Source organism: Leucopleurus acutus (assembly GCF_964270905.1).
Source record: "Leucopleurus acutus genome assembly, chromosome: 1".
Lineage (NCBI taxonomy): Eukaryota > Metazoa > Chordata > Mammalia > Artiodactyla > Delphinidae > Leucopleurus > Leucopleurus acutus.
Genome location: NC_139142.1, coordinates 183,057,611 through 183,082,914, shown reverse-complemented (window position 1 = coordinate 183,082,914; position 25,304 = coordinate 183,057,611). Strand labels below are relative to the sequence as shown.

The 25,304-nt window shown below is 46.2% G+C and overlaps 1 protein-coding gene across 2 annotated transcripts in view; it reads right to left on the bottom strand.

Annotated features, from left to right (window-relative positions):
• CELF2 (CUGBP Elav-like family member 2) overlaps positions 1–25,304 on the bottom strand; it is a 393,615-nt gene that overhangs the window by 142,709 nt on the left and 225,602 nt on the right. For both annotated transcript variants that reach the window (XM_082852498.1, XM_082852497.1), the window contains exon 2: positions 19,316–19,512. In XM_082852498.1, the coding sequence (XP_082708624.1) occupies positions 19,316–19,493 (178 nt within the window). In that variant the 5' untranslated portion in view covers positions 19,494–19,512. The remainder of the gene's footprint in view (positions 1–19,315; positions 19,513–25,304) is intronic.

Below are 25,304 nucleotides of genomic sequence, written 5' to 3'. Positions count from 1 at the left end.
CACTCATGGGGTCAGGATTACATTAAACCAAAATCAGCTAAAGAAATTAGAAGAAAACTACAAAACAATCTTCCTTCTGAATACGGTTGTACACATTCTGAATAAAATTTGAGCAAACAGAATCCAGTGAACACAAGGATTGTACCTTATGATAAAGTTGAGTTTATCTCCTAGCAATGCAAGGCTGGTTTTAACACTGAAAATCAACCAATGTGATTCACAATACTTACAAACTAAAAAAGAAAATCATATGATCACCTCAACAGATGTGGAAAAAGCAACTGACAAAGCCCAACATCCATTCTCCATAATCATTTTCAGCAAAACAGGAAGAGAAGGGAATGTTCTCAACTTGATAAAGGGCATCTATGAAAAACCTACAGCTTACACCATACTTAATGGTAAAAGATAGAATGATTTTCTTCTAAGATCAACAACACGATGGTGATGTCCATTCTCACTACTTCTATTCAACTCTGACCTGGAGATTTTAGCCAGAGCAAGCAGGCAAGAAAAAAAAAAAAGTGCCTACATTAGAAAGGAAGTAAACTATCGCTTTTTTTGTGACTGTGAGTTAGGTTTTCCTTGATACAAAACCAACAGCACAATCAGTAAAAGAACAAATTAATAACACTTCACCAAAATGAAAAACTTTGGCTCTTAAAAAGATACTATTAAGAGAATGAAAAGACATGACACAGACTGGCAGCAAATATGCACAAAACATTGATCTGATAAAAGGACTTGTAGTCTCAAAACTCAACAGTAAGGAAACAGCCCAATTCAAGATTGGGAAAAGATTCAAACAGTTCAAAGAAGATATACAGGTGTCAAATAAGCTCATAAAAATATGTTTAGCATCTTTAGTTATATGAAAATTAAAACCACAATGACATACATGATTACACCTATTAGAATGGTTAAAATTAGATACAGTGATTATACCAAGTGCTGGCGAGGACGTGGAGGAACTGAAACTCCTACACTGCTGGTGGGATTGTAAAATGGTACAACTGCTGTAGAAAACACTTCGGCAGTTTCTTAAAAAGTTAAATATACTCCTACCATTAGCTTCAGCCACTCCACTCCTAGATGTTTAGCCAGGAGAAACAAAAGCATACAAACACTTGTAACATGAATGTTCGTAACAGCTTCATTTGTTAATCATCAAAAACTGGAAACCACCCAAACGCCCATGAACAGGAGAACTGAAACACTGCAGTATATTCGTTCAAAGGAATGCTACTTAGCAATTAACAGGAGTGCATTACAGATGTAAGTGAACTGCTGATATTAAATCTTGATATCATTATGCAGAGTGAAAGAAGCCAGCCCCGCCCCCCCCACCCCCCAAAAAGGCACACGCTGTATGACTGCAATTACATAAGACTGTAGGAAATGGAAAGTTACAGTGACAGAAGGCAGATCAGTGGTGGAGGGCAGGGCAGGGAGGATGGGATTTCTAAGGAAGATGCGTACATTTTTAGGGGTGATGGATATGTTTGTTATTTTGATTGTGGTGATGGTTTCACAGGTGTACACCTACGTTAAAACTGATCAAATGTTACACTTCCGGTATGTGAAGTTTACTGTATATTAATTGTGCCTCAACAAAGCTGTTAAGAAGAAAAGACCATTGAGAGGTTACTTGCGATATCCCAAGAAAGCAGTACAAGTAGCAGTGGTAGTAGGAATGGAGAGGATAGCTCTGCGAACACAAAAGTCTCCAATTCACAAGATGTGGGTGTGAAGGTGAAGATTTGGAGGCCGGTTGAGAGGAAGGAAGATGGCACCATTAATAGGCATCGGATTACCAAAGAAGAGTGGGTGAATTCACATTCTGCACATGCCGTGTGCTGCCAGGTCATCTCATTCCAAGGGGCAGTTTAAAACCCGGGAGTAGAGATGAGGCAAGAGACACAGCCTTTGGACTCTCCACCCTTTCTTCCACTTCGTACTCCTCCCTCATTCCCCCTGGGTGGATACATTTTCTTCTGTGTCATAATCTTGAAGGAAGAAAACCCAAGTCTGGAAGAGTTCCATTCACCTATGCGTGACCTTTGGGGAATTTCTAGGATCACAACCAGAGGTAAAACTTATCAGAGTTCCAAAAATGTGCTCAGCTAAGTGGAGCTTTCATAACCTCATAAAAAGGTTGTGTATGTGTTGGCACTAAGTGAATAAAGTGAGGTATGAACACTCAAAGGGAAATGGCAACGCACACCACAGGATCTAAGAGACTCGGAACGGAGACCTATGAAGTCATTCCTCTGCTTGCTGCCCCACTCCCTGTTACATCCATCCCTGCCAGAATGGAACTGTTCCTGAGAACTGCGCTGTGGCTCGTCACACCAGAGCCAAAGGAAACATCTGTAAGTCTGGCGGGGTTTCAGGTGAGCACGCTGCCGTGCCTGGAGAGCGTGCCCAAGTCTTTGCTGGCAAGAGACCCCAACTACACAGTGAACTGTTTTTCTCCTTCCTTGTTTTATTTCAAATGTCCAAGCCTTTCACACTACAGTGACACCCTAAAATGATTCTCTTCCTTCCATTGCTCCAGTTGAAACAATATTTTTTCATGCTCCAAAGAGTGCCCACCAGCTGATTCAAAACTGGGAATGTGATGGGGCACTCTATTTCAATGTGCCACGAAAAGAGAAAGAAGCAAAAAAGGTAGAATCACCTGGTGGGAAAATATCCCTTTCTCTTGAACGTTTTGCACTCACTCACTCAACCAGGGTTCATTACGGTTTTAAGGCACTGTATTAAGTTCTCTGAGGTTCTATGAGGTATACCAGTTGACTTGAATAACTCCCGACTTCCAGAAGCTTCAAGTTCCCTTAAGACCGGTGCAAACCCTACTGCAGCGTGACACAGAAAGCAATGCACATGGGGAGAGGGGGCCACAATGCCATACGAATTTCAGTGGAGTGGACATTACTCTTTGATGGGGTGTCCAGAAGGAGCCTTTGTGGATGGAATGGTATTTGCACTAGACTTTGAAAGGCCAGAATAGGAACAATCGGAATTGGGGAAAGAAAAAATACTACTTCTAGTTAGAGGAAATGGGAAGGACTCAAGGCATGGGAGCCGATATCCAAAGAGTGTTCAGGAAATAATTCAATACCATTCAACACACATTATTAAGCACCCACTGGATACGACACACTTTGCCAAATGGTAGGCAGGCGGAGCTGTCACAGTCAACTCACACTCCCGAGGGGTACACATTTTGGGGGAAAAAACACAATTTCAATTAGTAATTTCAATTACAATTTATAATTAGTAATTGTAAGTACCAAGAATAGAGGCACATCCAGAGTGCTGGAGGAACCCAGGAAGCAGGGCAGTGTAATGGTTAGGAGCATGGACTCTACAGACAAACTACTTAGGTTTCAATTCCCTGTCTGCCACTTATTTATATGTGTTTGTTTTGTAAGTTTAGGTTTCTTTGCTATAAAATGGGCTCAATAAATAGTACTTGCCTCAAGAGACTGTTGGGAGAATATATGTTAAAACAAGATACTGTATATTAAGCCCTTAGTGTAGGAGCTGGTACATATCAAGTACTCTGCATAAATACTAGTTGTTGTTGCTATTATGGTCAATACTACCGAGAACTGATCCTGCTTTTACTGAAAGGCCAGTTTGTTTTGAATGTGGGCTGCATGCACAGGTGTTGCTGGGAGACCATGTTGAACCGTGACGCTCACCTAACCTCTCTGTGCTTCAGTTTTCTCATCCAGAGTAGACTGGGAAGAACAACAGCTTACTACGTACTGGATGTTGTTCTTAGTGTTCTATCTGTATGATCTCATTGCATCTGCCTAACAGCCCTATTCATCTCGCAGACAAGGAAACTGAGGCATGGAGGCATCAGGTGACACAAAGAAAAAAGGTGTGTGGGGGGGTCAGAATGTAGGCACTTAATGGCCAAGGCCTGTTCTTCACCCCTGCACCTCACTGTCTTTCTGTTCTACCACCATCCAATTCCACAGCGTTTGACTGCAAGGTGGCATTTTATTTTGCAGGCAAAGAGTACACAACAGCTAAACACTCCACGGCGATCAGCCTAAACCAGAAAAAGCACACCTGATACACACACCTAAGCATCACACCTCACGTTCATGTGGAGTTGGACAATTTATGAAACGCTCTCACTTACTCGATCTACTTTTCTTTCCTTCCGGCCCCAAACGACTGAGGACCATAAATGGACTAATAAACATAGCCTCATCTAAGAAACACCCAAGCCCTGTGAATTTGGGGGATGTGGACAGAGATGACCTGGGGATGAGTGGGGACAGAGTGGATGCTTCTTGTTCTGGAACAGTGCTGAGAGCTGATGGTGGGCACAGCTCTTCCCAACACCTGACAGGCCTTCCTAGCCGAAGGCTTGGTCTTGAGCACGTACCTGGCAGGATGCCATACGAGTCGGACAACTCAGAAGTCCCTCCCCCTATTTGTACACTGCTGTCATTCTTAACTTTAATTGGTCAGAGAGCTTTCAGGGGAAAAAAGGGAAGAATATTATAGACTCTCTCCCCACTACACACATACACACACAGCCCTTGTGCACCCACCCCACCCCTCTGTAGACTCTGAGTACCCCATGGACATGGGCCATGCCTTTTGTGTTTGTATCCCTGGTACACTGCACACTGCCTAGCACATAAGGCTCTCAAAACATGTTCTAGGGATGGATGAAGACCTCTCTCTGCTTTTCAGCAGTAACTCTGTAAAAACGGGTAAGTCAGCGTGGGGCCCCAAGGAGGTAATACTTCACTTACCCAATCCACAGCTAATTTTGATCGCCTAGTCCATGCCAGGCACTGAGCTAGGCACGGGAATTGCAGAGATACAAAAGATATAGTCTGCTAACAAGCAGTTTCAGCGAGTTGCATGAAAGACACTTATGAAAATAAGTGTTAGAAATTCTAAAAGGCTTTCAAAGTGTGCCTGGAGCTTTGATTTTTACAAGACAGTATTATGTGCCTATTATTATTTGAATAAATGCCACGAAAGAAAATGGGAGACCAAGTTGTCTTTTGAACTCCACATGCAATATTAAGGCTTAGATTCAAGGTCATATGGAACCCACATGGTGTAGGTAAAAGGAGTAAGAAGCCTTAGAAAAACAACCCCAAAGCGTGTGTTAGATTTTTAAGACGAGATCAGCAGTTTTCCCTGGCATCATCAGCTTTGCTCAAAGTAGCACTTAATCTCTGTCTCTGGCTCCTCTTCTGGAAAATGGGGGTGATTTTCCTGGGGGGTGCAGAGGAAGTGGCCGGAGGGCAAGGGGAGGATGTGATAGGGCTTTAACGGTTTCCTCACTTTGAAGTGTTCTAAAAATATAGCGTTTTCATCGCAAACACGTGATGGGCTATGTGTCGACACAGAATTTTGTGTTGCTAGGGCCGTCTGACCAGTAGTTGTACAGGTCCTCGTGCGGCTCTTCAGCTGATGCAGCAGGTGAAGAGAAGGCCACAGAGAGGCGGGTCCCCCTCCTAGCTGCTGAGCCGTCCCGGCAGGGCATCCTGAAGCTACATGCAGGCCCCCCGACTACTCCCGAGCCCAGGTCGGATAATCAAACTCTGCCAGTGGCCGGAGACTCTTCCCTGCCTCTCAAGCCGTCACAATTTTATTTGCCTGGGAGTTTGAATCTGTGGCGTAAAAGCCTGACATGTCCCACTTCAACACCGTGCTCCTAAGTACAGATCAGAGAACAATTAGGAAGAGAGGAAAACCCAGCAAGCCGATTAAAACAATGTGTCTTTATTCATTACATTTCCTTAAGTCTTTTTCTACCTTCAAGGAGATGAGAGCAAAGCCTTGGCTCTTGGAAGCCTGGCCTTTTGCAAGCACGTGGGCTGGGTGGAGGGAATCATCCGTTGTCTACCTCCAGAGGGGAACGTGACCCACATTGGACTTGCAAAACAGCTAAGGACTGTCACCATCTGGCAGCTGTGTGGCGGCCTCTGTCAAATGAACTGGTGGTCACAATCCAGTTCCCATTAGACAGGTGGTCCCTCCACAAAGAGAGCATCACACTCAGCAGCCTCTCGGCCAAGAGGAGAGTGGACGGGGCATGGGAATTGCATCTTCCTGTTCTGCTGAACCAGGTTGCTTCCTGGGTGGCACAGGGGACAGGGAGGATGGCAGCGGCTCTGAGAGGTGTATTCGTGTTTATGGCTCCGTCGAGCCCCTCACAACACACCTCGACCCATGCCTCAGATGCCGTCTCATTTACCCTACTGGGAAGCAACGTTTTTCCAAACTGGGTTTTGTCTTATGCAGCCACATGGTGGCTGTCTTCTAAGACCAGCCCCAGGACATGCTGACTTCAGTCAGGGGCTGGCAGAGATGACAGTCCCCGCCATACTCTCTCTCCTCAGCTTTGGTTACAGTGTGAATTAGGGACTATGTCTGGGGCAGAGGATGCTGAGAACGGTCCTCCTCAACCTTCCTGGGGCTGACTAGCATTCTCGCCCCAAACGAACACGTTGTGGCTGATGCTAAAAGAAAAGGCGAGATCAATGGTCCTTTACCCTCCAAAGGTCCCGTCTACCTGGACAACGCATGGACGTGTCAGAGGATTAAAGCAACAAAAGCCCTACTTGCAGTTCTGCCGCTCAGGGACTTGATTCTGTCTCAAAGGCGAAACGAAGTTGGTCTGTTTCCTCCCAGCCTAACGGAAGTGCTTCCCCGGCACAGCAGCAGAGTGAATAAATTAAGCAATGCTTTTTCATAACTCATGCGAACAGTTCTGCTCTCATCCTCTCTTTAATAACCTGGAATTCTTTTCAAAAAATTCATACACACAAACATCAACCGACAAAAACCAAACACACAACTAAACAAACATCAACCGACCTGATGTAGAGAACCTTGAAGCAGCGACACAGAAAGTGAAAAATAAGAGCCTAACATCTTGGATTAGGTTGCATGAACTATATATATAACATGCTAGGAAAACCTGTTCAGCATTGATACCCATTCCTACAATACTTCTCTACTCAACAGAATGTAGGTCCCACATAAGGGATGCCTTAGGAATATATAATTTTTTTTTTTTTCTTTGCGGTACGTGGGCCTCTCACTGTTGTGGCCTCTCCCGCTGCGGAGCACAGGCTCCGGACTCGCAGGCTCAGCGGCCATGGCTCACGGGCCCAGCTGCTCCGTGGCATGTGGGATCTTCCTGGACCGGGGCACGAACCCGTGTCCCCTGCATCGGCAGGTGGACTCTCAACCACTGCGCCACCAGGGAAGCCCCAGAAATATAGTTTTTTTAGAGAGAGGTGTTAATGTGCATGAAAGCTCACATTAGCTAATACACCTATTTCCTTCTCAAAGTGGTGACTCTTCTAATACTCACCTTAATGGTAATTAAGGATCATGTGCAAATGAGCTACCCTATACAGGCTTCCGAAACAAGTGGTGATTCTGGGTAGTGGGTGGGGGTGGGTTAAGAACTAGCCTCTGTGTGAAAATGACCTCCTGGAGGATGGTTAGTCCAGGATGCCTAGAGATTCCTGCCATGAAAATCAGGCAACTTTATTCCACTTTTGGTCACAAAATGCCCCTCTAATGCCAATCAACCATCTTCAAAACTGAGTGCAGCTGGAAACAAGACAGGCTGCGTCAAAAAGAGTGAAGGCACTGGGATAAATGTTTGAAAATAACTCAAAAGTAACATCCTATTGATGGTAGTTTAGACGCAACGTCAAATTTGAACCAATCATACGGAAAGGTCTGAGTGCCAAAGACAAAACCGAACCAAACCTGACAACCCCCAAACAGAAAGCCTAGTACAATATTAAACACAGTCCAATGTACTGAGCAGTTACGACGTGAGGCCTGCAGTTACTATAGAACGTCTGTGGGAATCGGGGCCAAAGCAAGATAATCACACATGGAATTATTCTGAAAGAGTCTGCTGTCCTCAAGACCGGGCATGCTAGGATCCAGAATTCTGAATAACTATATAGGTTTAGAATCGATAGGAGACCCTCTAAAATCGGATTGAGTTGCAAATATTTGTTTTACCGAATTTTACCCTCTTTTGCCAGAGATCATTGGTTTTTGCTGACTACCCATCCCGTCTCATGTTGTCATGTCCTTCTTTTCCCCCACATGATGCAGGTGTAAACTGTGTATAATATTTTCTAGCTAACTCACTGAGAAAGAAGCATCAGAAGGTTTAAAACAGCCCTTCCTATTAGACACAGGTTTTACAAAATCAAGAGCCCATTACTGTGCTCTTTTCTCATCTTCATCTTCTCCCACACCTACTATACACTACCTACGTGCTTCACTCAGTCCCCACCCCACACCAGGCACTGTACGAGGCGATTTACAGCCAATATTTTATAAATAATTTATTCCTCAGAAGTCTACCTCACAGGCAATAACACGTACAGTTGAAGAAATGGTGTTCAAAGAAATAAACAAACTTTGAGTTACCACAAAGTTCAAAATATACGTGTGTGTGTGTTGTACACAGGACACATGTACACACACACCTCCCATGAGGGGTCAGGCTATCAGTCGCTCATTCGTGTCAACTAGATGGATTGAACAGTTCCATCAGGTAGTGGCCGGCTGTGTCTTCAGGACCTGGCACCTAACAGTGTGACACTGAGGGGGACAGTAAGGACCAGCGGCTGCATGACCACTGCCTCAGTTATGCCAACAGGAAGCTGCAAACTGTGTGCCCTTGGATTTAACAGAGAACCCTCAGAAAAGCTGACCGAGTAAAACTTAGGCTAATCTCGCCCTCAACTCCCTGTAGGGAGAAAGAGGAAGGAAGACTAAAACTGAAGAGAAAGGGGAAAGGGCCTATTGGGGAGGTGCACTGCTGAAAGGAAAACCCTCAGACTCCCACCATCGCATGACCTTGGGGTGCCCCAAAACTCTCACTTCACTTTTTTTTTTTTTTTTTGCGGTACGCAGGCCTCTCACTGCTGTGGCCTCTCCTGTTGCGGAGCACAGGCTCCGGATGCACAGGCTCAGCGGCCATGGCTCACGGGCCCAGCCGCTTCGCGGCATGCGGGATCTTCCCGGACCGGGGCACGAACCCATGTCCCCTGCATCGGCAGGCGGACTCTCAACCACTGCGCCACCAGGGAAGCCCTCACTTCGTTTTTGTTATACGAACGGCACAGGATCCTCTGCTCACGAGGCCTCCTGGGCGTCTGCTCCGAAAGAGACAACGCGCACGCACACCACGTGGACACCGACGACCCCAGGCCGGCTGGACGTTTCTAAACGACTTGGGCAGTCCTCCCTTTAACGACATTCAACGCTTTCTCTCCTTGTGGTGCCCAGAACATGGCCTGTTCATCTCTATGTTCTCAGCACTAAACACAAGGCCTTGCACACAGGAGGCGCCGATGAACATTTACTGCCATGTAACAGGTCCTTTGGTAAACACGTGACTAGTTTTCTGGGCCACGTCTTTCATCTTTTCTATTCGAGGTTAAATTCTACTTTAAATGGAACCTGGGGCTTTCAAGGTTACCCTTTACAAAAGAGGGAGGCATGAAGCCCCAGGGGAGCGCCAGCCTGAGGGCCACTCCTGGGGGGGGAGTGCCGTACGCAGCTGCCCCCCACCCTCTCCATAACTTCCATCCTCTTGTCTAAGTTCACCACCTCTTCTGTGTAAACGTTCGGCGCCGACTCTGCGCTTGGCCTCTGCCGTGCCAGCATTTTAAGTCTAAGCCCCAGAATCCTGGGCTTAGCATTAACTGAAAGAGCTCATCTATATATGGCCTCACTCTGCACTTCAGCGTCTTCCAAGCTTCAATCATATTCTCTTCGAACTGTTTTTCTTTTGGAGAGCACAATCTCTCCTTTTATGTTTGGCTCCAGCCTTTCTCTCTTTCCATTCTTGTGACTCCGCGCTCTCAGGTCTTTCAAGTTAACCTCCAGGACCTTTCCAGATGGGCGCCCCTTCCAGGACCTTTGTGATTCGTGCTGCTCTGCCTCTGGAAGGCGTCCATCTTCTCGATGGAACTTCAATAACATTTCCTCACATGAGGCACTGTGGCCTACATAGGAGCAAAAAAGTTCTCTGTGAAAAGTGGTGAATTACCTGTTCCTTAACACTTGGTATCTGGCACCTGCGTTTGGAATGTTTAGCATTTGGGGGCCATTTTTTGACCATTACCTTGTCGGAAGCCTTGCTGCTTACACCCCTCCGCCTCCCCACGATCAGGTCTCTCTTTATGTCTGTGATGTGGTTTCCATTAAACTAAAGGGAGTTTGGGGGGCATTTTTTTTTTTTCCACCTAAAACTGAAAAGAAGGCAACAAGACCTGGCTGGCAAGAGACCATGAAACAGCACAGAGGATGCTGAAGACGATTTTGAAGACAGGTCGCCATCCACCTGTAGGTTGTGAACTTGTCCTACCTGTCTTCGATTCCCTTCTCTAATTCCAATTTATGATCCTCTAATAGAAAGGGGGAAATTATATTCCTTTATTCTTCCAACTGATCACTGCCCGAAGTATATTTCTCCAGTTGGGTTTCTCTAATCTGAATTAATGGCAGGACGTGGATACCATATCGGGGACATCGTTCTCAGTCATTTACATACAGAGTGAAAAAATATTGATCGTAATATCAATTTCTGTGGCTTTTAAATTGCCATGCCGATTCTCCTGGACCCATTAGTTTTTACCATTATAACCTGCCCCTGTCCAGCCAAGTAACTCCTTTTTCCATTAATAGCAAACCTGCTCTTTTGCTTGCTACCTATGTGTTTGTCTGTGTGACGCAGTGAAGAGGGAGCTTGTGAAATCCACACGATCGTAATCCATCATTCCACACACGCCTTTTTTCCCCCGTGTTCCTTTTTCCATCACACGTACTTAGGTCCAAATGGAGGGAGAGCTGTTCCAATAAGAGGTTTGGGCTAGCCAATATCAGACAGGAAAACATGAGCATGGACTGTTTCAGGACCAGTGAAATTGGACAAGGAATAAAAATCTCATGCCTAAATCTTGGTAGCATTTGGGGCCATAGGTCCAAGGTGAAAATTCAGTCTTTTAAGAATCTACAAACACAAGATTAAAAAAAAGGGAGCTAATTGCGCTAACCGCATGGCACATTTTACCATGGTTGGAATTATTAAAGATAATGGCTCATCTATGAAGCTAATGGCTCATAAGGTATGTAATGATTTTATTTATATTTTTAATGTTAGCACTTCTGAACACTTCTAAAATATAACATAACTATAGTTGATTGTAAATTTTAATTAGAAGCCAAGACTGAAGAAGGAAGAAAGTCACCCTTTCAACCTGATGGCCCGACTATCTGGTGTCCTTGGAGCGAAAGTGAGAAGAGAGTCGTGCTAAGGCCACTCCCAGGCAATGCATACGTACTGCAGAGTAACTAGCAGTTACCCCAGAGGGAGTACTGCAGAGTAACTAGCAATTACCCCAGAGGGAGCACTTCCCTTTCTGGCTAGGAAACGGGACTTCTCATTTCCAAAGACATTTCATAATGACCCACAGTATGGTGACGCAGAACGGTACAACCGCGTAACAGATGGTGGAGCATCTCTAATGTGGAGAAATCTCATTGGGTGCAAATAAAAAGGCAAGTAAGACCTCCAGGCAGGCAGGCAAACTATCAATGCGTCCGTGGGAAATGTGAGTTGTGATATCACCTAGACTTGGCTTTTTCAGTCAACCTCTAATATGTGTTGGAGGGATTCAAACAGACAGAAGGCATGAAACCCTGGATTTACTGTTCATGGCACGTTTCTACCCCAAAAGCCCATTCCCCTTTTGTCCAGACCCTGTTTTTTTCTTTATTCTTTTGCCATTTTAATTCCAGAAATGCAAATCGACTGGGGACAAGAGGATGGGGGACAAGCTGACGTCCCAGACAGAGGAGAAGAAAACAAAATGGCTAGAAGCAACCTTAGGTTAATTTCATTTCTTCTTTGATACCGGCTTGCTCTGTGTGTCCTCTGGACCGCTCTCCTGCCCTTTCTTCTTCTCTTTTCCCTCCAGAGATGTAAGGACCAAAATGTACCCAGGACAGATACCACCTGCTAGGGTAGATGCCGCCCTTTAACAGAAATTCAGGCTGAGCCAGACAAGCATAGCCCGATCTCTCAGCACAGAGTATGGGGTGTTTAAAGGGATTCCTTCTCACTATAACTTAATCAAGGCTCACTTGACATATCTCTCTCATTCATCTCAATCCGTTCCATGGGTGTGGCCTGCGTAAGCCAAAATAATTTAAAACTCCATTTCAAAAACTTGAATTGTTAATTTTAAAAAATATAACCCTATGCCATAACTGACGAACCCACCTCTCCCAAGGATGTGACAAGGATCCCCGCTTGCATGAGCATAAAGCCTCTGACGGCATTTTAGGCTTATCCTGCGAGATCTCGGTCAGCCAACAAGGAAAGGATAAAAGGATGTCACAGTACGTTACACAGTGGTTTCTGTTAACATAAAATTAATTCAGGGGCTTCCCCGGTGGTGCAGTGGTTGGGAGTCCGCCTGCCGGTGCGGAGGACATGGGTTTGAGCCCTGGTCTGGGAAGAACCCACATGCCATGGAGCAACTAAGGCTGTGTGCCACCAACTGCTGAGCCTGTGCTCTGGAGCCCGCGAGCCACAACTTCTGAAGCCCGCACGCCTGGAGCCCGTGTTCCGCAGCAAGAGAAGCCACCGCAATGAGAAACCCTCGCCACGCACTGAAGCGTGGCCCCCACTCGCCGCAACTAGAGAAAGCCCGCATGCGGCAATGAAGACCCAATGCAGCCAAAAATAAATAAATAAAATAAATAAAGATAAAAAAAAATTAATTCAGGGTGAAAGCATCCTTCCTGTGGGCCCCTGAGGCAGCACGAACATAACTCGGGCTGTCCCAGACAATCTAGGGCAGCCACCCTAGTTTGCAAGAAATTTTGGGCAGAAATCCTATCCCCGACTTGTGTGCGTTAAAAATGTAAAATTGGTTCATCTTCCTGCGTTCCGAACTCTTTCTCAATTACTGATTTCAAGAGGACAGCGCTTAAATAAACTGGCTCCAAGTACATTTCTACTACTCAAGGGAAGAAAGCAAAGGCAGGAAACGCAAAAATGAGATTCTCTCCACACCCACCCCAGCCCCACCCCCGCCCCCGATATCCTTCCTTGAATAAAAAAGGTCGAAGGTGCTCTTTACATGCCTTTCACATTATGAAGAATCATCATCAAGGTTGTAAGATTATCAGCTCTCCTTGGACTCTACCAGCAGCAACCAGCTTTGTCCTTTCACTGAACATGTACAACGGTTCGGAGGTAGGTATTATCGATACTGCAAAGACACAGAGATCGAGGCTGGTTCTCCAGACTCATCTGTGATAATAAACACCAGCTATCGGTCCCCTGACTCCAGGGCCTGCTCTCAGGCTGCCAGAGCCCAGAGGGCTGTCCTGTCAGATTCTGAAATAAAGACAATTAGCTTTGGTGCTTTTTGCCCTTCTTTTCCTCCTCTTCGCCTCCCCTGTTCGTCCCCTGGCCGTCGCATCTCATCCTCCAGGACAACTTTGCCATCGTGCTGAACTGGGAATAGAGGAGGTTGAGCTCAGCTTTCTGTGAATGAATTCCTAAAGACTGAAGTGAGGGCACCGAGAAGGAGAGAAGCGACTCACATTCTGTCATCACCTAAGATCGGTGGAGGGAGGAGGGAAGGATGAAATCACCCGAAGGCAAACCGCTGTCTAGGGCTGTCCCCGGCGTTACCCCACCGGGAGCTGAAAGGGCCAAGGCTGCTCTTCTGAAACTCAAAGGTGATCACCCTTCCCCGAGGAGCTGTGAATGTGATTTCTGTGCCACCCACTCTGGACTCGAGGCGCTGGAAGGGCTGCAGCTGCACGGCAGTTAGGCCACAGCCCCCAAGCACATTTCAAGAGAAAAGGAAGTTCTGTTCTTCAGGCCTGTGGCGCGGAGCGCTGGTCGACGCAAGCCACTTCCCCTTCCTAGTTCTCTTTTGACTGAGAAGTCACCCAAGGGAGACAGCAAAAATGGGGTGGGCAAGGCACTGGTTAGGGTCGAGGGTCTGCTTCTACCTCCCATCTCAAATGTCAAATGACTATGCTGGTCACTCAGCACAGGCTCCGCAGAGTTCCTTCCGGGAAAATCAGAAAAATAATACCTGAGTGTTCAAACTCAGAAAAGCATAACTAGCATTCATGAAAGGGTAGGTTTCTTCAGGGTGCTGGGATCCTGAGGTATAATTCTGATTAAAATGGAAGCCTCAAGAGTGATGATCCAAGGTACACAATTTATCTACTGCCTAAAGGTTTTGAGTTTGGGGTCACTGGACCCCATCCCCGTCCCCGCCACCCCTTCCACTGTACCTCGTTCACCACCTCCAGCCCCCCAACCCTTCCTTCTCCAGAAGACCCGAGCTACCCTCCGTCTTTACCAGCTTCAGTGAACATTCTGACACACTGAATACCCTTCCTGATCTTCAGCCACATTTCTCTTGCGCATCTCCAGCCCGACACTCCCTGCTCACTCGCTGACGGACAGAGAACCACAACCGCCAGGGCCCGCTGAAAATCGACACAACCTGGGGGTACCTGCAGCCTCCTGTTCAATAATCCCCTTGTTCTCCCCCCTACTGGATTTTCCAAAACAGTCATTTTACACCGTTTTTCTTACGTCTTTGATTTCACCCAGACTTCTCAGAAACATACTGCCTCCTGAGAAGTCCAAGGGCATCTGTGACCGAGTGTCTACCTCCCTCATTAGACCGAGACTCACTCTGGTGTTACTTCCTGCTGAAGGCCCCACTGTCTCGAATGAAGCATCTTTCCATCCGTTGACATGTGCTCCTCAGCCACTCCTTTCGTCCCTTCAAGGATCCTGAGCTTCACCTTCCTTGCACTTGCACTATCTTTTTTTGCTCCATCTTCTTACCTTTGTCTCAAAAAAAGCGTGCTGCATCTAAGATCTCTTTCCTTTCATGCTGTGACTTCCCAGAGAGGGCAGTATCCAGGCATAGCCCCACACAGAAACCTATGCGATCCCTCTCCCGACCTTCCCCATCCTTCTGAAATGCTCCCAGGTCCTCCAGTCATCAAATCTGATGGCTTTTCTTGGCCTGCAGCCTGCTTGACTCTTCTGAGGCACCTCAGACTCAGAGCGATCAAAACTGAACTGACCACCCCTCTCCCTGTCCACTCCCACCTGCTGACTGCTTCCCCAGTCCTCCCAGTTAGGCCCAAAGCTCCCAGTTGTCACTGCCCCAATGGAGTTATTAAGTCCCCTTCCTCTCACCATGGTCATGTCTGTGTCAGCTGGTTCCTCCCTCTCCGTTGCCATGACAGCGTCCTGTCCAGGCTCCACAGATTCCCTGACATGTGACACCTGGCTCCTGGCCACCTTCCCTGTTGCTGAAATACCTTCACAGACCCTCTGCTGTCTAAGAAATAAAACTCGAATATTTTAGCCTGAGAAGTAAGTCTTCTAGGAACCGGCCCCAGTCTTCATTTCTAAGCCTCCTAATCTTCCCCACTTCCTTCATTTCCTGTATTTCACATTTCCTCTGAACTCTGGGAGAACTCAGAGCTCCCAGGACCCGCCCTGCATGTTCTCACCTCCACGCCAGAAACAGGCCAGTGTGTCTACTTGTCTTTACTTACTGAAATCGTATCATTTTTTTTGTTCAAGACTTGGAAAAGATGCCATTTTTTCCCTATCTCCATAGTTGCAAGTTATTCATTCCTCCCCTGAACCTCCAGAGTTCAAATATGCTCATCTCTTTCTTGCTTACTCTTATCTCATGTTCTTTTATATTATAGTTACCTGTGTATATATTCACCTCATTATCCCTATTAGATTTCAAGTTCCTGGGGGCAGTGATAATAACTGTAATAACCACCACCACCATGGCGAGCTCCTACCACAGTCCAGTTCTGTGCAAAGCACGTGTTCTCACGATCCCAGCAACCCTATGAGGACTGTCTCCATTTTCAGGGGCGATTAAGTAATGTGCCCAAGGCCAACATGTAGCAAGTGGTACAGCTAGAAATTGAATCAAGGCTTGCTGACTTCAAAAGCCATGCTCTTAACTAGTATATATTCCTATCTAGACTTGACCAATAACCACTAACTAAAACACGCTTTCCCTAGGTCCTCGGAGGTGGGATGGTTTACTGAGCCAGGTTCCCCAGAGCTGCTGAGGCTGCTTGATCAACACATATATTTATGTGAGAGAAGAAACAGATAGCTTAGACTCTAACTCTTAAAGGATACTTTCAAAAACAGAACAAAGTTTTCATGCCTCAAGGTTAACCAGAACATCAAATGCAAAGTGACAGGAAAAACCTAATTCACCTGGATTCGGTAACAGCCTGATTTTGTCTCTTTCCTTGGAACTGCTGATGTCAGCAAGGCAACGAGTCAAGGCCATCCTAAAAGCCTTAGATAATTTAAACCACGTTTAGAGAGAGTCTCCAAATTTCTAATTTCTGAGGCTCTGACATCAGCCCTGGGAAAACAGGATCATTTTACTCTGTTGATAGTCAGAACCAATGTAAACGTGGGGTCGTATCTTATCTATGAACAGGCGAATAACGTATGGTACACATAGGTCTCGGTGTAAAGAAAAGTGGTGGTGTTTGATCTCTACACGTAAGCATCTAAGGGCTGTAATCCTCCGAGAGGAATGTCATTATACAGCTCAAATCCCATGACAACAAACACCGTTACAACAGAGATGTCGGTATAACAAAAACCCTTTCAAGCTTTGGCTGACAGCCCATGTACTTCAAGCAATATTTGATGTGAGACTTGGAGTTCACAGTAATGGGAATTGACCTATATTTCCAAAGGTAAGATTTGAATGATTTCATCTGTAACTTCCATCCCATGATACCATGAGTTGGAGTGATGTACAATCTTGAGCCAGGGGTTTAAAAACTAAGGACAAAGACAGAAGCAAAATCAACCCTGTTCTTGAAGGGTGAAATTCCTTCCTTTCACTTGGGGAACACTTAGGGAAAGGAGAAGGCCTCTGACCCAACCCTGAAATAAAGCAGACCAAGGCAGGTTTTGGCCTCATCTCCCTGAGAGGCGAGATGGAGTAGCCCATGAAGACAGATGAACTGGGCTCAAATTTCTACTCTGCTGCTTACTAGCTGGGTGAACTGAGCTATCTGTCTTAACTTTTTGTGATCCTCAGTTTTCTCATCTGCAAAACGATACTAATACCATCTACTTTTAGAATTCCCGCAAGAATTAAATGAGATAACTATGCAATGCTCCTAACATAGAGCCTGGTACGCAGCATGGGCTCCAAAAAAGTAAATTCCCTCCCAAGGCCTCCCTTTCCCTCCAAGACTCTGAGCTGATGCAGACTGTTTAAATGAAGTTAGATATAAGACCTAGTGAACGGAGTTAAAATACAGAGTCACAAATACGGCCTGGTAAAGATACTGATCAGAGGGAACACCGGGGAAAAGAGAGCCAATGGTAGAAGAACTAGGCCAGGCATAAGCATTTACTTGACTTAGAGAAAGGTCTTTTTGGCTAAAGTAGGACACGTGTGACCAAAAGCTAAAATGCACGTAACAAGGCATCGGAACAATAAATGAGCTTTGATCATTATGTCGGAAGTCATTCTGAAAAATGCTGAATAAACTGAAATCTGCAGGCACGTTTTCCTAGTCAAGGATGAACTGTGGTTACTGCTCTCAAGCACTGGTTTACGGCCTCCAGCCTAGTGTCCTGTGGGTGCCATTCTAGATGGTGGGAAGGCCCTTCTTTGCTAAGTTCTGAGCTGCAGCCCATTCATTATGCTGCCTTTGGATACGGTGAAAGTATTAAAGCCAATTCTAGTCTTCTCCATCTGGGAACCACGCAGGTAAAGAGTTAAGGAATAGGATCAATAAAGAGTCCCAGCATTGCCCTAATTTGTGATGTTTTTAATCCTCTTGATTTTTAAATATCTAATTTTCCATTTTTCAAATTATGGGACCATCAAGTATGTGATGACAAAATTCTTAAATATATTCTTTTGAAAACACTCTTGGTGTTACGTGATAGGTTTTGAGATAGAAAAGGAGAGTCCTATAAACATAGGCATGTCTGTTCACCTTTACAAAACAGATATGATCTAGGGGTTTTAAAATGTCTTAAAAGGTTCCAAAAAGTCCTATCAGACCTCAGTAACTACAGGGAACAAGAAACGGACCAACGTTTCTCAGAGTCAGAGAACATCAGAGTTTTAACAATGACTTAGTCCTAGCCCTTCACCTTGACAGTAAAGAAGAGGCTCAGAGAGTAGTACGTGCTGATGTTCATATGCTCAACTGAAGTGTGTGTGCAAGCCGAACAATGAGCTTGCAGGAGCTCTTGTGAGAGGCAACAGAGAAATAAAATAACAGGCCAGACAGAAATACCAAGGGGCAGAGAAACAGCAACTGTGAGACCCACAAAGAGATGGAGGAGCCCTGGGTACGAAATCCAAGAGATCAAGACCAGAGAAAGAACAAAATTACTAAAGCGAGGTTAAAACATGGACAGAGACCAAATGGTAGCAGCAGAGGAGATATCTTAACTGAAGTCTACAAAGGGCTTACAAAGGGTGACTCCAATACCCAGAAGCTTCAACCTGGACAGAGGTTTCCGGCCTCTATTTTAATAACTGTACCCACCCCTGCAGAATCGCTCTCCTCTTAAAATGGAGGCAGTCACAGCCACCAGATTGTACACGTGAATCTTACCACTGCTAAGGGCGTAAACCAGAGGCATTTTTGAAGGTGTGCTAACTATTTCAGGCCACTAGGGTGCTACTTCCCGCCCCCAAAGGCACACTTCACTTAATGATCTCCATTTAGACCCCAAGAATTAATGTCCCTCCTAAAAGTGTACCCTTTATTCCTTACACCAGTGATTATCACTGTTTATAAGGTACTTCAAGACCCCCACAGCCTATGGAAAAGTGAAATGCAGCTGTAATTACATGGGCAGTAACAGAAAGGTAGGGGTGAAAGAGCTCGGTTCCTCAGAGAGGCAAGCCACTGCCTAGAAAGTGACCTCAGGGAGGAATCACGCGCCCGGACGGACGGAGGCGCGGCCGCGCCGCCCCCGCTCCGCTTCTACCTCCCCGCATCCCAGGCCATCTGGTCCACCTGTCCGGGAAGCAGGCGGGCGGGGGGTCGCGGGGAGGGGGCCGGCTGGCCGCGGGGCACAGGGGTAGCGGGCGGCTCTCCCTCGCCCTCCTCCCTCCCGCGATTCCCGGGACGCCCAGGCGCCCTGCGCGCCCCTGACCGCGCGCGCGCGCCCCACTATCTGTACCTTTACTCTGGGGAGGGTTCTGACTCCGGTCCCGGAGGACGTTGATCTGGTAGACAGCTCCGTAAGGCTCAAAAAGTTCTTTCAGCTCCTTTTCCGACCAGGACCGGGGGATCTGTCCGACAAACATCTTAATGGCATCTGGGTCTGGTTGGTCTGAGTGATCCAAAGCGCCGTTCATCTTGTTGGCTGTGCCGTTACTGTCAAAAAGGGAAGCGGGAGCCAGAGTTAGGGCTGCAGGGTGAGGGACAGGAAGACAGAAAATCGGGGGTGGGGGCGGGGAGGCGGAAGAGGAGCACGGGGCAAAGTGCCTAATGAGTCGTGGAAACGTGATGAACTAAAACAAAGCACAGGCACCATTAGGTTGCTCCTCAGCGGCAGCGGCCAGAGCTCTCACTGCAGGCTGCTGTTCAGTATCGCCGCCCGACCCCGGGCGGCGCCCTGCTGGCTGTCACCCGGGGCGTGGACATCTTGAAACCCGGCTCGGGAGGCAGCTGCAAGTTAAGAGCAGGTCTCGCTTGGCTAGGCTGCCATCAAAGCATCCACAGCGTTATCAGCCCCCACACTGGCTCTCGCGTGGAAAGAAAGGCGGGGCTGGATTTCTGCTGGCTTTCCCACCCTTCCACCCCTTTGGGGAGGTTTTTGGAAGAGAGGAGAGAGGTGGTAATAATAAAGTCACATGAAAAGAAAATGAAACACTCGGCAGTCCGTCAGATGACTAATGCAAGATGCTGGTGATGAATTTGCAGAGCGCGCGAGGCATCCATGTGTGCATCAAATTAGTATGTTGTTGCTGCTCGGAAGGGAAAGTGCTCCAGCAATGCGGCTGGGTGCAGCCGATTGGCTGCCCACGCTGGAGAAAAGGGCCCGGGCGGGGAGGGGGCTCCCATTTAAAAAGCACGTTGTTTATGGGACCCGGGCACAAAGGGTTTAATTCAGAGAGGCAAAGGCGATCTCAGAATTGCCTGCTTTGTGCCGGGAGGAAAAAAGAAAAAAAGCAGTCCCAGAAAGTTGAGTTCCCGCTAAAGGACACTGAATATTTCAAATCTTTCACACTCCGCAAATTGCTCTCTGTATATCTGACATCCAGATGTTGCACTTGAGCGCTAAACAACCATACGTTCGGGAGAGAAAAGAGGAAAGTCTGCCTTTTCTTCTCCTAGCTTCAGTAAATATTTGGGGCCGATACAAAGGGCAAGACCATAAGCTTTTACACATCAATCCTCCTTAATGCTGTTTCCCAAAACCCTTCTTTGAAAGAGACAATGCTTGTTTAGAACGTGCAATTCCAGTCACCACCATGTAAAAGGATGATGAAAGTGTTTATGTTTTACTTGGATTCCGCCCCCACCCCATTTAAGCTGCAGTATATAGTAAAGCAAAACCACATACCCTCTGTCTCCCCCGCATACCCCCCCATGCACCCTAAACCCACCTACTCTGCCCAGCGAAAGGCTGAATGCCCTAAGCAGCATTCGTCTGCAGTACTGTGCTCTTGACTCCCAGCCTGTGAAAATACGGTAGAATGCACTTAAACTCGGCAGACGTAGAACCTACAGAGCTTTGTCCACGACTGTCCCTCAATCCCCAGCCTCCAGCCCAGAAGGCAGAAAGAAAGGGCCACATGGACTAAAACTTCACTGCAAATGGTCACTTCACTGTAGCCTCAGGGTAACAGTAAGAAGGTTTTCAAAGATCTTAAGTAGGCTTCCTTATTTCAATCAAAGCCCATCAGAGCACCTTAAATTTGCTGTGAAACTAGGCTAGTCCTGAGCCCTTGGTGGTGGTGGTGGTGGGGGAAGACACTGATGGCTAACAAACAAACAAACAATAAAACCTATGGAAAGGAGAAATCCTGAATTCAATTTAATCCCGAGGGGAAAATGATGCCAAATACTCTTCACTAGGTCCTGGCTTCAACTTCTACTTCTTATCCCCCAATTTACCACTCTGTTTTTTAATCCTTGAGATAAACAATCAGACTAACTTGAAGCACTTTCAGAGCTTTCTCTAATCAACCTTATTGTCATAAAAAATGTTCTGCCGAATACAGTGTTGAGCACAAAATCTTCCTTCAACAACTCAGGTGTAATGCAATGCCTGCTTAGATTAGAGTGCGGAGCATTTAATCTCGTTCCTGTGCGCCTCTACTGCTTTTCAAATCGCCCTCTGGGAATTCAATAAACACTTGAACCCGTGGAGCCCGGCTCGGGCAGGGCGGAGGTAGCAAAGGCCCGCGCAGAACAGAATGCAGCGTTCACAGCTCGCTGGCAGTGTGGCAAGACTTATTTCTGGGACAGGAAAGGCTTGTGGTTACCGCTGTTGACAAGCAGCTAGAACGAAAAGAGGAAGGCGCTGCCACAGGTCCCAGCTAACAGAGAACGGAAGTTCAAGAAATGGGGCTCCTGCATCTCGCCTGCACAAAGCGCGGTTAAGACAACTGAGGGGTCAGGCAGCAGCACACTGGTCCGGATATCTAGAGCAAGCATTCATGGGTCTCCAAATGAGGGGCCGTTTTTACTTTCTCAAAAAATACACACTCACCGAGGTGCATAAAGGAAGGGACGCTGCAGAGAGGGTTTACGCCCTTTGGTCTTTATGTTGGTATGTGTTTATGATCCCTGTCCCCCCTGCCAGCCATCCTTCACAGGTGCCTTTAGATCTCTTGTACCCTGAGGCAGAGGAGTGTTGGGGCTCAGGGTCTGAATCCTGGCACTACCACTTCCTAACTGTGCTGCCCTGGGCCTCAGACTCCTCATCTGTAAAATGGTAACAAACTCCACCTCATATAGTCATGTGCTTAGTACAGGACGTGGCCCCGGGTAAGTGTCTAATAAGTGTTAGCTGTTTCCGCTGTTCATCTTTTCTGTGCACTTGCGATGCACTAGAAATGAATGAACATCACAAGTCTACTTTTCAATCCAATTTTTTTCATAATATGGACTTAAACACAATTCATATCCTAAGTAATAATAATAATAACAGGCATCTTTCAGCGAGCACTTATATGCCAGATACCATGCTAGGTGCTTTAAATACATTATTTCTAATCCTTATAACGTCTCTATGAGGAAGTATTATTTTCCAGATGCAAACGTCTAAGAAATAAATTCCTTTTCTAAGATTACCGGCTTATACATTGTAGAAGTAGAATTCGAACCTGGGCCCAATGGGCTCCAGAGCACGGAACATTTCTAAACCATCATGTGGACACGTATTGTATCAGGTCTGCTTTGGGCTGAGAGTGAACAGCTTATGGTAAATCTATGAGAAGTCAAGGCCAAGAGCAAGACCTACTGGTTCCCTGGAATCACACTGCCAAGTAACAGGCGGCACTATTAGGAACACATATACGCATCTTTCCTCTTTCTGTGTTGGAATTAGGGTGCAAAGTACTGAACTTAAGAGTCCATGAAGGCTACCTTACAACCCACGTTTTCTCCATAATCGTATAACGTGTCTCCATCTCCACTGACTGCCTCCCTCTCTATTCCCACCGGATCACATCAATGAGCACCTCTCACCCATATCTGCATCCTTTCCCAACTACCTGCCCATTTTGCAAACAAATGTTCCAAAGGTTTGCATCAAATGCTAAGAGCATGCAGTCCCTTCCCTTAAGTAAATCCAACTATGTCTAGCTGTTACACAAATTCAAAATAAAACACCTGGGACTTCCCTGGTGGGCCAATGGTTAAGATTCCATGCTCCCAATGCAGGGGGCCCGGGTTTGATCCCTGGTCAGGGAACTAGATCATCCCACATGCTGCAACTAAAAGAGCCTGCATGGCACAACAGAGACCCGGTGCAGCCAAATCAACAACAACAGCAGCACATCTTCCAGATCAAAGCATCAGTGGCCCTGCCCCACTGATGACCCCTGTGCTGCTGAATCCCATGCCCTGGATGCTGACGGTATTGCAGCAGCCTGGGTAACTTTGTTCTCATGTGTGAGAGCTCCTCCTTCTTTGGACTCCCAACTTTCTTCCCAGCTGATACTCATTTCTACCAGAGACTTACTGACTTCTTTTGTCCTCATGGGGCTGCAAGTGCTGACACTTCTAAGGAAGCCAGAAATCATGTGTCTAACAGTTAAACCTTTTGGAGGTACTTGCCAGAGGCCGCAGCAAACCAATTCGATCTACACAGAGGCGTAATTATGGGAACTGATACCCTAACTCTCAGTAAAACTCTCAGTAAGATCTTCTATTTACTGGAATCTGATCTCGGGCTTAGAAAATTAGACTAGTTCCCTTCCCCACACTCCCTAGCCATCCTCAGCCTCCAGGACAGTGCAGGAATTAGGTTCAAATTCAAATATTTATTGAGAGCCTACTCTTTGCCAGAAAACTCTGCCAGGTACAGGACACACAGCATCACAACAGCTCCAAGAAGATGGAATTATTATCCCTGTTCTGGAAATGAAGCAATCGAGAGTCATAGAGGTAAAGTGCCTTTTTCAATGTCACACCCCTAAGAAGAGGCGTCTGCAGAATCCGGACACAGTATGAAATAACGGCCAATGGTTACTGCTTAATATCCCATGAACTGGGTTTCTCTAGGGTGATGTTTCCCTTGGACTCAGTGGCCATTGGCAGGCTCGAGACACAAGCCATACCTCTCTGCTGGCGCCCCACCTACAAACTACAATACCATCCTGGACGCCAATTCTGCTTTTGCTCTTGGCCAAGTGCCAACTATCAGGCTCCTCCAGGACAGATGCCATATGGAATTGGACCACGAGTTAGAGAGCACTAAGCCAGCGGGCACTGGTGGTATTAGTCTCAGAGCCAAGACGAAAATATAATGATGTTGGGGGAGAAAAATGATGGTGCTTACTCTTTGCTTTCAGCACTGGCACTGACCTACTTCCCTACTCTATTTTCGAGTAAAGAGAACTAGACCAACAGAGGATATGCAAAATCTTCTGAGGTTCCTCTAAGCAGCAAAATATTACAGAAATTACAATAATTGATTCAATGTATTCTTATTATTGTTATTATTTCCAGGACACAAGCTTTTATGAGGTCCAGTGAATGCAGGTTTCTTTTTGGAGAATGCAAACAAAAGAAGTGATATTTCTATTCTTTTATCTTGCTCTCATTGGACAGCAACCTTCTGCATTACATCTCCATCTCCCTTACCTATACAAAAGGAAGAAAAACAAACTTACAAAATAGGTATGAGAAATGCCAAGTGGCTATAAGTAATTTTATAAAAGTTGAAAAAAGGACATAAAATGCCACCTTCAGAAGGTATACAAACCTGAAAACATCACAAAAAGATGCCTTGTCTTGGAAAATTTTTGAATAAAAGATAGCTAATCTCCTTGGTAGTTACAAATAATCTTATTACTCCCGTACTTTTTTAATCCATCTTACTTTGGTCCTTGGAATATCCTGCATCAGTACTGCCAACTGTGTGCAATGATGGGAATGTTCTATAACCTGCGCAATCCAACAAGGGAGCCACAAGTTATATGTGGCTACTACACACTCGAAATGAAGTTAGGGCAACTGAGAAACGGAATTTTAAGTTTTATTTTACTTGAATTAATTTAAACTTAAATAGCTCTAAATGCAAATATAAGTAGTTTTTTTGTTTGTTTGTTTTAAAGACAAATAGGAGTTGAGATTCACCAAAACATTTCATCAGATAGTTGTGTTGGGAAAATAGAAATGAAGGGCCAGGAAGATGACACCAATGCTTGAGTCACCCGAGAGCTAGTCAGTGGGCAGTGGGCTGGCTGGCCTGGGCTCTCGTCTTGGCTCAGCTTAAATTAACTGTGGGATCCCAGGCTAATCATGTAATCACTCTGTACCTCAGTTTCCTCACTTGTAAAACAGAGACACAACAGTTCCCATCTGGTTGTTAGTTTCTCTAATTCTGCGAGTGGCTGGTCGCTCGGGGCTTCTGCCAGAGAGAATCCTCTCTCTCAGTCTGCGCCAATTCTTCCTAGTATCTCAACTGCAGTCAGCAGACAGGCCACTCT